At 41.4% G+C, this 15328-nt stretch overlaps 2 protein-coding genes across 3 annotated transcripts in view; one reads left to right on the top strand and one right to left on the bottom strand.

Moving 5' to 3' along the window:
* cdkn1d (cyclin-dependent kinase inhibitor 1D) overlaps positions 1-4595 on the top strand; it is a 6499-nt gene extending 1904 nt beyond the window's left edge. The window contains exons 2-3 of the mRNA XM_034578250.1: positions 965-1461; positions 1557-4595. Coding sequence (XP_034434141.1) covers positions 975-1461; positions 1557-1615 — 546 coding nt within the window. The 5' untranslated portion in view covers positions 965-974 and the 3' untranslated portion in view covers positions 1616-4595. The remainder of the gene's footprint in view (positions 1-964; positions 1462-1556) is intronic.
* slc37a3 (solute carrier family 37 member 3) overlaps positions 1-15328 on the bottom strand; it is an 18570-nt gene extending 3242 nt beyond the window's left edge. The window contains exons 1-14 of one of the 2 annotated variants that reach the window (XR_004613075.1): positions 15225-15328; positions 13355-13598; positions 11583-11697; positions 10851-10943; positions 10568-10651; positions 10089-10234; positions 9409-9505; positions 9222-9306; positions 8807-9009; positions 8576-8717; positions 8215-8316; positions 7734-7933; positions 7019-7084; positions 6460-6640 (exon numbers count right to left, since the gene is read on the bottom strand). Coding sequence is in view for 1 of the 2 variants with exons in the window: in XM_034578249.1 (XP_034434140.1) it covers positions 6548-6640; positions 7019-7084; positions 7734-7933; positions 8215-8316; positions 8576-8717; positions 8807-9009; positions 9222-9306; positions 9409-9505; positions 10089-10234; positions 10568-10651; positions 10851-10943; positions 11583-11697; positions 13355-13431 (1503 nt within the window). In the remaining variant the exon portion in view is untranslated. Of the gene's footprint in view, positions 1-5738; positions 6641-7018; positions 7085-7733; positions 7934-8214; positions 8317-8575; positions 8718-8806; positions 9010-9221; positions 9307-9408; positions 9506-10088; positions 10235-10567; positions 10652-10850; positions 10944-11582; positions 11698-13354; positions 13599-15224 lie in introns of those variants that run through there. The other variant, XM_034578249.1, reaches the window with a different exon arrangement.

The following is a 15328-nucleotide window of genomic DNA, read 5'->3' as shown; positions in this document are numbered from 1 at the left end:
CAGGACATGGCTGGATTAAACCTGGGCCACTTAATGAGCAAACAGAAAAACAGAAAACGATAAGCTAGCCGATAAATCGGTCAGGCTCTAGTAATAGAGGTACTATTGCTATATTTGAACATAGGGACAAAGGCACATGACAAAATGAAATCATCTTGAGGCCTTGTTGTCTGAGTTCTGTGTCTGTGACTGATGTCTATTACCAACCCAAATTGCATTTGCTGAGGGTCTGGGCCCCCAGGGTTGGTCCTACAGTCTTTGAAAGAGGCCTCATTTAGTATAGTATTACATCAGCAGCAGAACTATATATCTCAATTCAGTAGTTACATTCCCATAAGATACATAATTTGCTTTTACTGCCGTCACACATCTGATAAAGCACTGAGCAGCCCGTTTGGAGGGAATCAGACAAGAGGATCATTGACACCAGGGATGTGGTTATTATACACCGCCATGTAAAATAAATAATCTAGATTGTGAGTGATACAATCTACACTCCAGGTAGAAAGCCAATGATCAGTCCAGGTCAGTATTCAACAGTTTTACTCTAATGAAATGTGTCACATTCCTCACAAGTGGTGCACACGAGCCTGTTCTCCGTGTGACCTGCTGACCTTTACTGTCGACCTTTCACCCTCAAGCGCCAGAGCAGGTGGATGATCAGGTTCACGTGGTGGCATCGCGGCTGTGAATGTTGCAGGAGATTTATTTGGTGTTGGTTTAGTTATCCGTCACTGCAGTAATTACTCAGCAGGTTAGAGCACACATGGATTTGATCATATAAAACACACCCAAGCAGGCATACAGTGTGTTGAGGGTTTGAGCTTTTAATAGCTGAGGTGTGTGTGGGTGTTAGTAAAACCCCACATCACACCTCATTGAACCTCTGCAGGGCTGACAGATCCAGCACTTGACCTCTGCCCTTCCTCTAACTCTTTGTGCATCTGTGTTTGTTCTCTGATAGGGACGTGGCAATGGCCTCTCCATCAACATCAACCACAGGATCACCTATGGCGTCTGACTCGGCGCTCTCCTGCCAAGGGGGCATCGATGCCCTGAAGATGAAGGTGGGGCCCGTGAGGAGGAATCTCTTTGGGCCTTTGGACCACCAGCAGCTGCAGCAGGACTTCCAGAGGCTGCTCTGCATGAGCGTGGAGATGGCCAACAAGCGGTGGAACTTCGATTTCCAGGCCGACGTGCCGGGAGAGGGCTCCAACATTGAGTGGGAGGAGCTCAAGTGCCAGGATGTCCCGGCGTTTTACCACAGCTGCATGGTGAGGCCGGTCGTTGGGCCCGGGGACGAGGCAAAGAAGGGGATGAAGCGGACGTTGTCCTCCTTAGGCGAGGCTTCCCCGACGTCCAGCAGCTCGTCTGGGTCTGGGGATGAGTACTTGGAGGTGACCACCAGGAGGTGCTACAGACGGCAGAAGCCAGGGAAACGTCGACAGTCTGCCATCACAGGTGAGTCCACACAACAAATAGTCTGATGTTTTTGGTTAAGATTGATAGCATGTCAGTAGGATTTCTTTGACTTTTGCGTTCTTTATTTCCTCCAGATTTCTTCAAGGTGAAGAAGAGCAGGCTTGTGCACTACAAAGCTTCCTCCCGGCTATGAAAAGCACAACGAGACCCGGTGGAGGATAAGTGGTCCCCATCCCTCCAGGTGTCACCTCACATAGATATGTCTCATATCTTATGTATATTTGTAGCAATTTGTAACTGACTGTCCACAAGCTCATTGAGCATGGGCTTACAAAACTCCTCTGACACCACGTACCTTTAATCTTTCAGCACAAGGAAGCTACAGTTTTTGTAGTTAATCAAGCTTGGATTCTACAGTTTTTGTAGATAATTATAAATTTGATATATATATATATATATATATACTGTATATATTCTATATACTGTTTTCCTTAGCTGACTATACTGTGAAATCTTTTTTGAATGCACTCTTTCAGGAAATAACAGAAAACAGGCTTAAGTTCCTGGAGGTTTAGTTTCCTCTGAACGTGCCTCGGATAGTATTTGACCTCAGTCCTTGACCTTTTTGTCTCCCTCTTGCTAAAAGTCATGAGAGGTTTCGATTAGATGAGTGACTATTCCTGGCCTCACATCACACTCAGCCTTAAGTCTCACCCTGATCGCTCGGAGTCAAAACCTCACCCAGGGTTAAAAATGTCAGCAGCTCGTCTGCGATTAGCGCCAGGTTAAAGGTCAACGGTGGAGGTTTGGCGATGAGGTAATGCAGCCACACCCTGTAGGATAGTGACTTCAAATTCAGAGTAATAATTGTTACTCTGTTTTCCATATGTGACTATTTATTTATTATTTCACGATGCTAGATCATCAACTAAATAAAGTAAAAAAAAAAAGGATAATGTGTAAAGCGAGGTCAGATAAGTTGTCTTTGGAAACCTGTGCCATTTCCCCCAAATTAAAGACTTTAAGTCAGCATGCTCATACATTACTCCACCGTATCGCCCATTATATTTAACACCATCACAACATAGCAAAAAATATACAAATTGCAAACTATTTCCTTTTTGCTTTGTATTATTTGCGTAATGGGGTTGTAAAGATCTATATTTTGGCAACGGACCGGAACATACCTTATTTAGTTGTATGTTTTTTTTATTTTCAGCGATGTAGCATTTTAAATGCGCTTCTTTTCTCCATTAAGGGACTGTAGGATTTATATCACTGTGTTGCAGCTCAAAAGGAATCGAAACTTTTGGCTGTACGTTTATTTTGGTAATTATTCTTATTTTTTTTAAATGATCAGATGACCTGCTTCACATTTTCTATCGCTGTGCAGTTTTTAAGTGTTTTATCGTGTCTGTGTGCATATACGTGTTTGTGTACGAATGTGTCGGTGTGGTTTTTTTTATCTTCGGGTTTTCACCAGTAGTAAAAATTGTGGCAGCTGAGGCAGTTGAACCAAAGAGAAAATCGCTGTGCCATTCAATTAGGAACACATCATTGAAACAAGTTGCTTACGGTTTGAGTGATCGTTCATGGGTCACAGAAGGTCACGTCTCCAAATATTCAACTATCAAGTGAAAGCGCACAAAGAAAGAAAAAAATGTCTGTTCTTAAAAATCCGTTTTTCTACATTAACGTGATCCGTAACTTTAAGTTGACTCAAACTGGATGTGCCTATTTTCTCTCACTACCTACAATAATTTAGTTTGCATTAGAATAAAAAGCCATAACCTGAATTAATCCACTCTTACTACCTCATCATTCAGTTACACAAAAAAACAAAAAAAGAACAATGCTCAGGTCGTTTGTGTTTTCAGACAGGAAATAAAGTGACGATTCTGTTGTGGTTAAAAGCTGGAGAGGGTTCAGCGCCGAAGTGTAGAGTTTCACATAAGGTAAAAGAGTCAGTGTGTCAGAGCAGAGAGGGGGGGGCCCGCTCCGAGCAGAGGAAACTCTGGTCCCTCTAGGAGGAGGGGGCTGGGTTGTTTTGCTCTCTCTCACTGCCTCACTCTGCTTTGACAGCTTCGCAGAAACAGACAGAGCAGAGGAGTAAAGTGTTTGTGGGAACGAGGGAAAGGAATAAAAAGTTTCTCTAAAGCGAGATACTTCAGGGGAACACAACAGATCCTGGACGCAAAAGCATTTCTCCCTCCACACAAGAGGCCTGTGATTTAGCTTTTGTCTGCCCCCCCCTCAAACCCCTCAAAAAGTCACACAGTCCCTCTTTCATAAACCAACCGCCTCAGTCTCTGCAAAGAATTGTCTTGAAAGCAGCCGCTCATAATCATGTTAACACAACGTTGGCTTTTTTTCCCGGCTCTACACGGCTGTTTCCTCCCAGATTTAAACAGAGCACACGTGGCTATTTAAAATAGTTCATCAGGATTACTTGTTGTTTTTGTTAATTTATCTATGTGTGTGAGTGTGAGACCGTGTTTTGTTCGTGTGCAACTATCCTCTCAGCGTGTTAAAGACAAAACTTTCAATGTCTATATTAACTTATTTTGAGTTTCTATCTTTTTTGTTGTGCAGGGAACTAATTACAAATTCCCTTTTTTTTGCTATAGTTAACTAATTGTGTTATTTCTGAAACTACATCTTTGCACTACTTAAAACATTGTTGACGAGAAATATTTTTTTAAAGTAATCTTAAAAAGAAGAACGCACAGATTAGGAATTTCTTGACAAAAAAGACGTTTTCCTCCCATTGGACCTTTCACGCTCAAATTTTTAAGTCCATTGGCAGGAAATAAATTATAATGATGGAGTCAAGACAGATGTGTTAGTGCCCAAGCAAACTCTGCTTTCCTAATTCAACTGTCGCAGCTATATCACAAATGTAGTGTTCTCTATTACTTTTGTATATGCATGAATGTATGATAATCTTTGTATACGATTTGTAATGTTATTGTAATTTAATACTGATTTTGTGTATCCTTGCAACGCATAAGAAGTGTATATGTATGGGATCAGAATCCTATCCTTTTTTTTTGATAGAGATATTTGTATAGAAACTGTTGATGAGTTGTTGGTGCACTGTTGCCTTTTTTACAATGTTGATCACATAGTGTGCTGAGAATAATTAAATGTAAATGAATGTTAAACCTTAAAAATACTGGCGTTGAGTTTTGTTTCACGGTATATAAAGATGGATGACATGTTGCTGCCATCACATTTCATGCTCGCTTGATATAGTCTTCAAGTATCAGAGAAAAGGGGCTGAAAGGGAAGGTTTCTTTCTGAATCTATAGCACCTCCTGGTGGTTTAGATGTAACATTGCACATGTCAACAATGAAGTTGCTGTCATACTGTCGCATGCAGTAATAATATTAATGCATCTTGGATATAATTCAAGATTGTATCCAAACAAAGAAATGTTCATCAATTGCAAAATGTAATTTGCGTTTATTTACAACCGTTGCATTTACATTGGTTTAAACTTGAAAAGTAAACATAGATTAAAAATAGAAGGAACAAAAATATACACCACAGGCACATTTAAAGGTACATTCTATGACATTTAAAGTTCAAGTTCAGAGACACTAGAGGTTCAAGTCTCATTTGATGCTCCTTTGCATTAAGAGCATTTAGAAAGTTTGGCATCAGGAACTTGTATCAGATCATCTTACATACTCTTATCACTCTTAAAAACAGTCAAGATGATGATCCATGTATCTGCACGCATAGGTGCAAAGCTACCTGTTGTGTCTAATGACCATAGTGGGTGGAAGATGTTGGTGTCTTTTACTGATTTGAATAAAGGAATCATCCTTCCAGTGAGTAAGAAGTATCCAAGTAATGGAGACAAACATCCACATGTAAATGATCAAACAGCTGCATCAGTATCAGTAAATATGACACAATAAGACAAGTTTTTCACCATCAACTGATTAAAGTCCAGAACGATTTACAGCAACAACCCCAAACAAAGCAACAGATGTAAAGGACAAGTGTAAAGGCTCATTGAAGCTCAAAGTTAGATATGTGTTAGACGGAATTAGACAGAGCCTTCTGTCCGTACACTGTGCTCATTTTGTCCTTATTTGTGCACATCTTCTGAACTCTTACAGACTTGGACGAAACAGAAGAAATGGAGCAGTACCACTGGAAATAATGAGGGGCAGTGTAACCAATAGGTGCATTTTCATTTTTGGGTGAACTATCCCTTTAAGAAAACAGTGGTAGATTGAGTGCAGAGCAGAGTGTGTGTCTGTTACTGTGTGTGTGTGTGTGTGTGAGAGAAATATTGACCACCGAGTTTAAAATGATTTATTATGATACATCAAAATAGTGACTGAAACAAGTGACATTTGAGAACCTGTCCCTGTAGTGACAAATCTTGAAAGTATCATTATTTACCCCAATAAAACAAAACTGTACACAGGAGAAATCAAATATCTGTGGCGAACATTTCTAAAAAACCCAGATAAAAGTGGTTCACTAAAACCTTTACGACTCCATCTCGTCTCCGTGAGAATCTTGAGAGTGCAATGTTCATTATTTCAACTAAAAACAAAATATCATACATATCTACAAAATTTGACAATAAATGTCTACGTTACAAATATTATTCACATTCTTTAAGCGGTACGGACCCTAAACTTGTCTTGAAGGGTCTCGTTTTTAAATTAAGAACTTGTGGTTTAAAATTCAAATTACTTCATCGCATGTACATTATAAATATTTAAATCCATTTCAACCATTAAATATATACACAAGTACATTCTGTGACGGCTCCGCAAAGCCTGAAGCCACAGACAGTCAGTTCCCTTTTAAAGCTTAGTTCAGCTGGACACTTTGTACATTTACATTTTTGTTTTCTACAGAGTGGAAAAAACCAAGTGTTGTGCTCAAAGACGCTCGGCCTGCTCACACTCACACATGTGCACAAACACACACACACACGTGCACACACATACACGGTGCGCTGGTGGTTGTGGGTGTGAATCTCAGTCACGTTCACCACTGTGAGAAACAACTCACAACTCACCTAAACAGAACCGTTTCTGAGCAGGCCGTCGGCGTCAATGGTCGAAACGTTACGGATGGAAGACACTGAGGTTTTCACAGCTGGTGTTGCACCGCTCGTCTGTCCCTCCACATGGCTCGCAGTTCGTTGAGAAGCAAGGGAGTGATGAACACAATGCTGCCCCCTGTCTGCAACGTAGAAACAAAAGACGTCACAAATGGGTTCTGAAGCAGCAGAATGGAATTCAGCCGTTGTTCATTCTATAGCTGTCTCAATTCGATGGCTGCCCCGTTCAGACGACTCGGTCTAAGCAGCTAATGAACCAAAATGAGACGTTCTGGTCGAAAGAAAATTTCTGTGATCTTCGCCACGGACTTGTCCCGCCCGTATCGCTGTAACCTAGCAACAGAGCGGCATTAGGACATGACGAGAAAGCTTTAATGCCCCTTAATTTTTACATGTGCATTGTTATTTTTATTTTTTTTAACAACCGCACCTGTTCTCTGCCAACTGTCAAAATGTCCTTTGTGAATAAAGCCTGCTTTAATTTTAGAAGATCATCTTACCATGACGACAAAGAAGTAGAACACATACATCCAGCCCAGCTTGCTCTCGATCAGGGACACCAGGTACTAGAAGGTGGAGGAGATACAGATTGAACATCATTCTGTGGATAAGACTCTGATTGAAACCAGAGCTGTGTATCTGAAAGCAAAGCTAAAATCGTTGCAGTTTTCTCAGAGTTGATGTTAATTCAGTAAAGCCACCAGAAAAAAAACAGATGGCCAATGCTTTTCAGAAGAAGTTGTCAGCCGCGGTAAAGCACATGTACACAGTAACAAACTATTACGTCCTATGTTTTGAATTTTAATAAACTTCATTTATCTTGCACTTTTCATCACAAAAGGTACAAAGTGCTTCCCAAAAAGAAAACATTATATAAAAAAAAAGTAAGTTACATAAAACAGAGAGCTATAAAATAAAGTTACACACAAAATAAAACTGCGGTTGACCTTTGACCAAGAGCTTTGAGTCCAACTGAATATTTCGACTAAATTTGAAGAAATTCCCTCAAGGCATTCTTGAGATATTGCGTTCACTGGAACAGGATGGACGAACGGATGGACGGACGGACAACCCGAAAACATAACACCTCCGGCCACTGGCTGTCGCCGGTGCGGAGGCGTAAAAATAATTAAAGAACAGGTTTAAAAGACACTGAGGATTCTTAAGTATAATCATCTGAAGTTTCCTTGTGGTACATCCTGTATTTGTGATTACCTGTCCCCCTGCAGCTCCCATACTTCCAGTTCCATCCACTATACCAGTAACAGTAGCCAGAGCCTGCTGACTGCCCCTCAGAGCCTCCTGTCTCCCCAGGTCAGCAGAAATGGCCGAGCTGATGATGTTGGATGGGCCGCCAATGAAGAAGCCGGTGACGGCCAACAGCGCGGCGTTTATCACCTGGTCGTTAGGTGAACCTGAGAGGAGAGAGAGAGAGAGAGAGAGTCTATAAACTGTGAACCTTGAAATATTATATATGTTTAAGCCTTGAGTGCAGATCTTATGAAAAAGTCTAATGTGTTGAACAAGTGCATGTGTTGAAATTATGAAAAGCAGCAATTATGAAAAAAAAAGTATAAAAAAAGGAAGGTGCAAACTTTAAGGATTAATTTCCATGCTGTTATTTTATTTTGATCAGTCATACCCTGTGTTTCCAAAGAGTGCGTTTGATACACAGATTAAATGTGTGTGTACTCACGGCTGTATCCCACCAGGGCTCCCATCGCCACTGCCAGACTCAACGCCAACACCGGGGCTCTCTTACCCATGCAGTCAGAGATCAGACCCTGAACTGTTCCTCCTGACACACAGAGACAAGGAGATATCGCTGCAGATTATTTGTCTTTTTCCATCAATTAATCCTCTGTTCATTTCAGCTCATATTAATTTCCAGTTTAAATGTGAGCCTTTCTACTTCAAAGCTCAAAACAGAAAGCTCTGGCCTCATATCTATTATATACATGAATTCTGTCTTTTTCTTTGAAACAAAAAATTCAATGGTATATGTTAAAATTATTAAAGTAAAGGGTGATAACTAGAATTTGCTGTCTGCCACTTACCGATGATTCCTCCGACATCGTACCACACAGACAAGCGGTCGGCCTCGGCCTCCTTCCAGCCGTAATTGCTGCTCAGGTAGAAAGGGAGCCAGAAGAAGAAGGAGTAGTTGACCAGCTTCAGACACGCATAAGACAACGAATACTGCAGTTCAAACAGAAACAGAGTCAACATGGAGTAAAACTTGTGGATAGTTTCTTGTAAATTAATCAGTCTTGACGTATTGGGCTCACAGGTAAAACTCCCGGGAGACAGAAGGCCTGGAAGAAGCCAATAGCTTGAAGGGACTCTTCCGGGGGCTCATCCAGCTGCTGAGCCGGCTGGTGTCGTGCGCCATAGACCTCCACCTCATCCTCCTCATCGCTCATCAGAGGCTTGTGGCTGTCAGTGTCTGTCTCCACCGGGCTGAGGCCAGTCTCGGATTCCATACTTAAACCTGACACACACAGAAACACATAGTCAAGCTGTGGAGAGTGGCTAAACTCAGTAAAGACTTGAGGTTATGACAAACACAGATTTGTTATATTAGAAGGTGTAGTTTTCCCAGTGTAACTGTGACACAAATTTAAACTGGTTTAAAGCAGCATTTAGATAATGTTCAGATGCATCTATACACAAATTTACGAACATATTTCTTGCAGTTCTTACCGACTTCTTTTGGGGAGGTCAGAAGGCCGAAGAACACAACCACCCCGCCAGCAAACTGCACCACTGATGTCACCAGGAAGGCGTACTGCACACAGCCACACACACCACATCGTGTTAGCATTTAGCTGCTCAGAATATGATGGTAAAAAGTAACAGTAAAGTGTGTGTGTGTGTGTGCATGCATTACCTCGTATCCATACTTGAGCACACTAGAAGCTAAGAAAGCCCCCAGGATGTTGCCTACAGAGGCACAAGCACTCCACAGACCAAACACAAAGCCTCGCCTGGAGAACAACATCATGAAGTTCAATTATTTAAAGTTACGAATATTATAAAACCATTTAGATACCATTGAAACTACCATTGATACTCTTGAAAATTCATTAAAATACAAAATGTACTATATTTTATAAAATGAAACTTCAAGATTCAAGAACTTTATACTCATTGTTCAAACACAATGAAATTGTGAAAGTTAAAAATATCCAACTGTCCCTGTTATAAAGATTTAAAAATGTAAAAATACAATATGTAAAAATAAGAAACTACTAAAAATCTAAAAAAGTTCAAGTAACTTCAATAAACACAAGACGAGGTAACAAGGGTGCAATGCTACATCACAAATAGCTCAGTGACTTCCTACTATTTCTGTATTCAGCATATTATGTTTGCAAGTTCTTCGACTACGGAAAACTGAGTCTAAATGGCGTCTGTGTTTTGGCAGCAGCACCAATAAATGGACGTCTTTGTGCAAGTGTGGGCGTGTGCGTGTCTGAGTGTGGGTGTGTGTCATAAAGCTCTTTGGTAAATATCTCTGGCTGGACAGATGCCCGTAATCGGTTTTCCAAACAGAGAAATGTCACGCACCCTGTCTTGCCGAACCAGTTGCCCATGACGGCCACCACACACGGCCAGACGGCCGACTGCAGCAGCCCGTTCAGGACCCACAGGCCACAGTACAGGTAGATGTTGTAGATGTGGAGCCATTCTGTCAGAGTGCCAAACACAAACTCCTGCAAACACAGGAACATACAGAGTTATAGTAAAACAAACACAGAGGATTAAATCTTCATCAGACTGACTTCTGTTCTAAAATCAATATTTCACTCACAGGAAGATGAATTATACAGACTAACTCTTCTTAATGTGCATACTTTTGGGGGGGGGAAAGAAAATCACCTCTAATAAATGCACCATTTCCACATTTATTTTACTTTACATGACCCTATTTATTTAGACTAAGACTAGTTTTAAGATGCATATCATCAGTTTGAGGCTTTTTTCTTTTTTTAACAGTGTGACAGGATAATATATTACATAATAAAACCTTTTGTATGTGTACTTACCACTGCAGCAGAGCCACACAGGCCGAAGCAGAGCACATAGCGCAGGTTTACTCTGTCTCCAATCAGACCGCTCAAATACAGACCCTGTGTGGACAGGAAGAAAAAAAGACACAATTTAAAGAAAAAAGACGACTACAGGTCAGGTTTGTTTAATCATGTCACAGGAATGTTCCTTGACGTTGTCTATTTCACTGTCAGACGATTCAAAATGATGTGTATTAAGGTTCTTCTGCTGTTAGAGGCCAACATTCGTTGGACCCAGATTACAATGTTCCATACTCACCACGGCGTATGAAAAGAGAAAGATGGAGTCCAGAGCTCCCAGGAAGAGAGTGGCCTGCTTTTCATCTGCAAACAGACGATTGTCCTCCCATGTCTGGGACAGAAAATACACTGAGTTATATGCATTATATCAAGTGACCAATAGAGGCCACGATTTAAATAGGACTGTCGACAGTGTTGCATGTAGTAAAATCACAAAGGTGAAAGTGAAAAGCTTTTACTGCAAAAGTAATAGTTAACTGAATAACAGGTAAAATAAATATCTCAATCTTGGTATACGGTCTCAGTGGCAATGTTAGCCAAAAACACTAAGGGCCTTCTCACAGGATAAAGCTAACTGATCATCTTGTATGAGCCAAAACTAATATTTAACCTGTGGTGGGAATAATTTTTTTAGGCTGCAGACAATTATTATAACTTCCCAGTGATGGGGGCAGGGGTGTGATTTTGATCTTTTTTATCTGTGTAACTGTTTGGCAGGTGGTAAACTAAGACAGGAGTAGAGCTCTGATATTTACCGTTTTAAGTTTGTATTTAGACGCCACAAAACGTATTTTGACCCCTGGATCGCTTTGAATGCATCACAGTAAAGAGCCTGCTTAGCATCTTAGTGGGAGTTTTTCACAGATGTCGTTACACAACTTTTCATCTTGTTTTCATTGAACCAGGTCAGCATCTAAACTATGTGTTGTTCTATGTTGAACTGCAAGCTGTTCTGTTCGGTGCTCTGTACCTCGGTAGGGGAGAAAGTGGACCCATTGACGTTCTGGATGGACGGCGTCCACTGGGCCGAGATGCTCACTTTCACATTGCTGAATGTCTTCCGTGATGCATGCAGCAACACATAGCTGCAGTGACAGAAATGCATGTTAGTCAGAAACTAAAAAGCTAAATCTATTTGATAGATTTAACTAAATACATCCCTGTAGCAAGAGGTCAAATGTCACATTTAAGGGAGGGAAAGCAGAGACTGTTATTCCTGTACATTAATCTTGCTTTGAGTAATTAAGTGCTAATGGTTGAGAAAAATGGCTGATGTTTTACACAGTAATACCACAATATACTACTACCACTACTAATAGTCCTTTAAAAATTCTTGTTGGATGGCTTAGGCTCCACAAGGTCATATAATTAATATTCAGTAGTTTAATTTGGAGACAGTCAGACTCATTAACAGGAAACACTGAATTGTTGTCAAACATTATATAAGAAGTGGGAAATGGGGGAAAAAACACAATGCAAACCGAGCGTCTCTGCTGAGTTCACTGTTTGCTCCAAACTTCTAGACGGTACGTTGCACTGTTCCTGATAAGGTGAGTCATGAATATGGTGACCTGGCCACAGACGTATGAGATCACAACCAGTGATTAATGATTAACTACAGTATATATATATATACGAGTGGGGTCTAAATAAAGAAGCACAAGTTTGAAGTTTACCAGACGGTCATAAACATGATACATGCTCTGCTCTGTTCAACATCGCTGCACATTCTCCTTTTCAAAACAACATGCAGGGTTTGATAAAAGGTTTTGTCCAACCAGATAATCTACACTTAAGAAAATGTGTATTTGTATTTTCTAACAATATTTCAAGTATTTGTAATGTTCTTTTCTTATACTGAGAACTTCTCACAACCAGAAAATAATAAATGTCATACTTTCTAACATTCAGCCTGTGAACTGCAGCCATCCTGAATGTTAGAAATCAATATACACACTTAATACTATCTTGAGAATGTCTGACCCGAGTTAACCTTGCACCCCCAAAGACCTTTCACCTAAATTGACAGCTCACATCCAGTGTTTCTACGCTAGCTACAGTGCATTAAAATGTCCCTTTCCATGTTGCATCCTCTTATACATCTCCACTCTTGTAACAGCTCAGCAGCCTATTGACAAGAAGTTTAAAAATGTATGTTTTAAAACTGCTGCAAATCTCTGTTGAAAATCTCCCATGATTCTTTCCTGTGAATAGTTAATCAAGCAGCAAGCAATTTAAAAGTAACCTAAAAAACTAAATACAAACACATTGATCAAAAAATCCAGCTCTATGGTGGGCTGCCAGGCGAACAAGAAACGAAAATGCCAACAAAATAACAAATGGCTAAATTTCCATTTCATGATGCCGTGGTGAAAATGTTCTCCAAGCCAAGGAAGATAAAGTGCAGCAATGAATCCTGCTCACTGTGTTCATGATGAGCCATTCTTGCAAAGGTCATAAGTTACATAGCTTTTCTTCATGCAATAAAATATTTCTGTAATTTTTTTCCCATGAGAGTGATGTTTATTTCTCGCTGCTTTTGTGTTTTCTGCTCTACATGCCTCACAATTTTCCACACAAACAATGACGTCCCACTGGTCACTGATGAGCTCAGCAATCATGTCCTCACTGGGATTCCCATTACCCCGAGGACATGACTCGTATCATCACTGGTATAAACAGTTCAACAGCTTCAACTTGAGCAAAATCTTACAACCAGGACACAGGATGGGTCGGGTTTACCTAAAGAAGGTGAGGAGGAAGGCAACCAGGTGATGATTGGTGTACTGTGACAGGTAGCCACAGCACAAGGGAGGCATCACAGGGGGCGGCTGGAGGGAGGAAGAGGAGGTGGAGGACGAGAAAGGAGGTGGAGTTGGTGGAGGTCTTCAGGGGGGAACAGCGACAGGATAAGGGGAAGGGGCAGCTACAGTCCCACTAGGCCAGGTGGGACAAGGACATCACTAGAACAACAACAAAGCTGTGCCTGCAGAGGGAGGAAATCAGGGTTAAGTCAGTTAACTGTTTATCATTGAGAACTCTATTCAACATCAATGGACAACTTTAAGTAGTCCATCATAGATCCCAGCTGTTTCGTGCAATTTCCATTTGTTTAAAAGTTCACCAAAACTTGCAGTGACCACATGAACTATATTTATTTTACATTTACATTTAAGAACCTCCATGCGCTTAGATGTAAAAGACGACCATTAATAGACTTGTCTTGACTGAACACTGAGTTGTGCACTGCCTGCCTCAGGTATCAATGGCCCCAGTGTGACGTCTACGGCCTCTGATTCCACCTCCCCACCAACGAGTTCAGCTTCAGCTGCGGTGTTTACACAGGACTCAACTAACCAGGAAGTCAAGATGCATCAACTCGTCTTCTGTCCTAATAGTTACACTGTGCGAAAGTTGTGAACCAATCTGATCCTCTATCCTCTTCCTTTCTTTTCATCAAGTTGAATAAACCTTGCAGCGTTTAAGAGATATTCATTATACCAGAAAACTCTGTGGTATGAAAAACTGGCTTGTGTACCACATTGTCCAAGAAAATGTATTTCACGTGGATTGCCTTCACTTTCAGTAGCATGAACCTTTTTGGTGCAAGCCATGACACAAATGAGAAACAGATGGATTCACTGGCACAGAACGGACACTTACTCGTACACCTGACAGGGTGTGGCTGCTTCTTAAAATAAACAACTGTGGACACTGTGTCTTTGTTCTGTGACTGGCTTTGTTTAGAATGGCCAGGAGCCAACTGTTGGGAGCCAAAGAAACACTGATGATAACGTCTGTGGCCTCATTTCTATTACCTCGATAAATCCTTTCTGCGACGCCACCCAGGAAAAGGCTGCTGAAGGCCGAGCAACGTGAACTGTATCTAATAGGACTAGGACAAAAGGGACAAATCAGGGATAGATGCTGTTGTTAATGCAATAATACTTCTTGCAGAAGGAGTTGCATTGAAACTGGGCTTCATCTACAGTCCCATACAAAATCACAGTCACAGGTGGATTGTAACACTTCATCTCATCCATTCCTTCAGCAACAACCTCTAAGTAACACGCCCAATAATTACAACGAGAAGATTTATTTGCATCTAGCATGTGTTTGGCCGCTGTTTACAAACATGCAGATGCATAAACTGAGATCACTGCGGGCGCCACTTTACACTGAGAGCGACGATGGGAGCCGGACGTGCTGTTCAAAGGACGCTATCAATTTTCTGCAGATTACACAACAGATGAGCTCTGGTTCGAGCCCCTCGTTTAACCACGGATTTGACACTGTTCGGTTTGAGGAGGTGTTGTTCTGTTGCAGTGATGTAGATGTGAGCGCCATGTTTTTATTTCTCCACACAATAGCCACATCACATGCTTAAAGGGACAATCAGCCGGTTTCGGCCCCCCCCCCACCCCACTCCCCACTCCCCCACCATCTCTTCCTGACTGAGTGACAAGGCTCATCACGATATGTGGGGGGCAGTTTTTGCTAGTTCCGGGTTTATTAAAGCGAAAACACAGAGTATCCCTCCACGACCAGACAGGAGACAGTTGCAGCTTTAAGCTCCTGTGAATGAATCAAGCAAAACAAACGGGGTTCTTACGTGTTCAGCTCGGGTTGTCGCTCAGCAGCTGGTTTCTCTGTGCAGCGGCTCTCTGTGTTTACTGTGGACTCTCGTGTCACGGATACCCCCCGGCACTGCTGCAG

The sequence above is a fragment of the Hippoglossus hippoglossus genome, chromosome 23 (genome assembly GCF_009819705.1).
Source record: "Hippoglossus hippoglossus isolate fHipHip1 chromosome 23, fHipHip1.pri, whole genome shotgun sequence".
NCBI classification, from domain to species: domain Eukaryota; kingdom Metazoa; phylum Chordata; class Actinopteri; order Pleuronectiformes; family Pleuronectidae; genus Hippoglossus; species Hippoglossus hippoglossus.
Note: the sequence above shows the minus strand (reverse complement) of the source record. Positions and strands in the feature narration are given on the sequence as shown.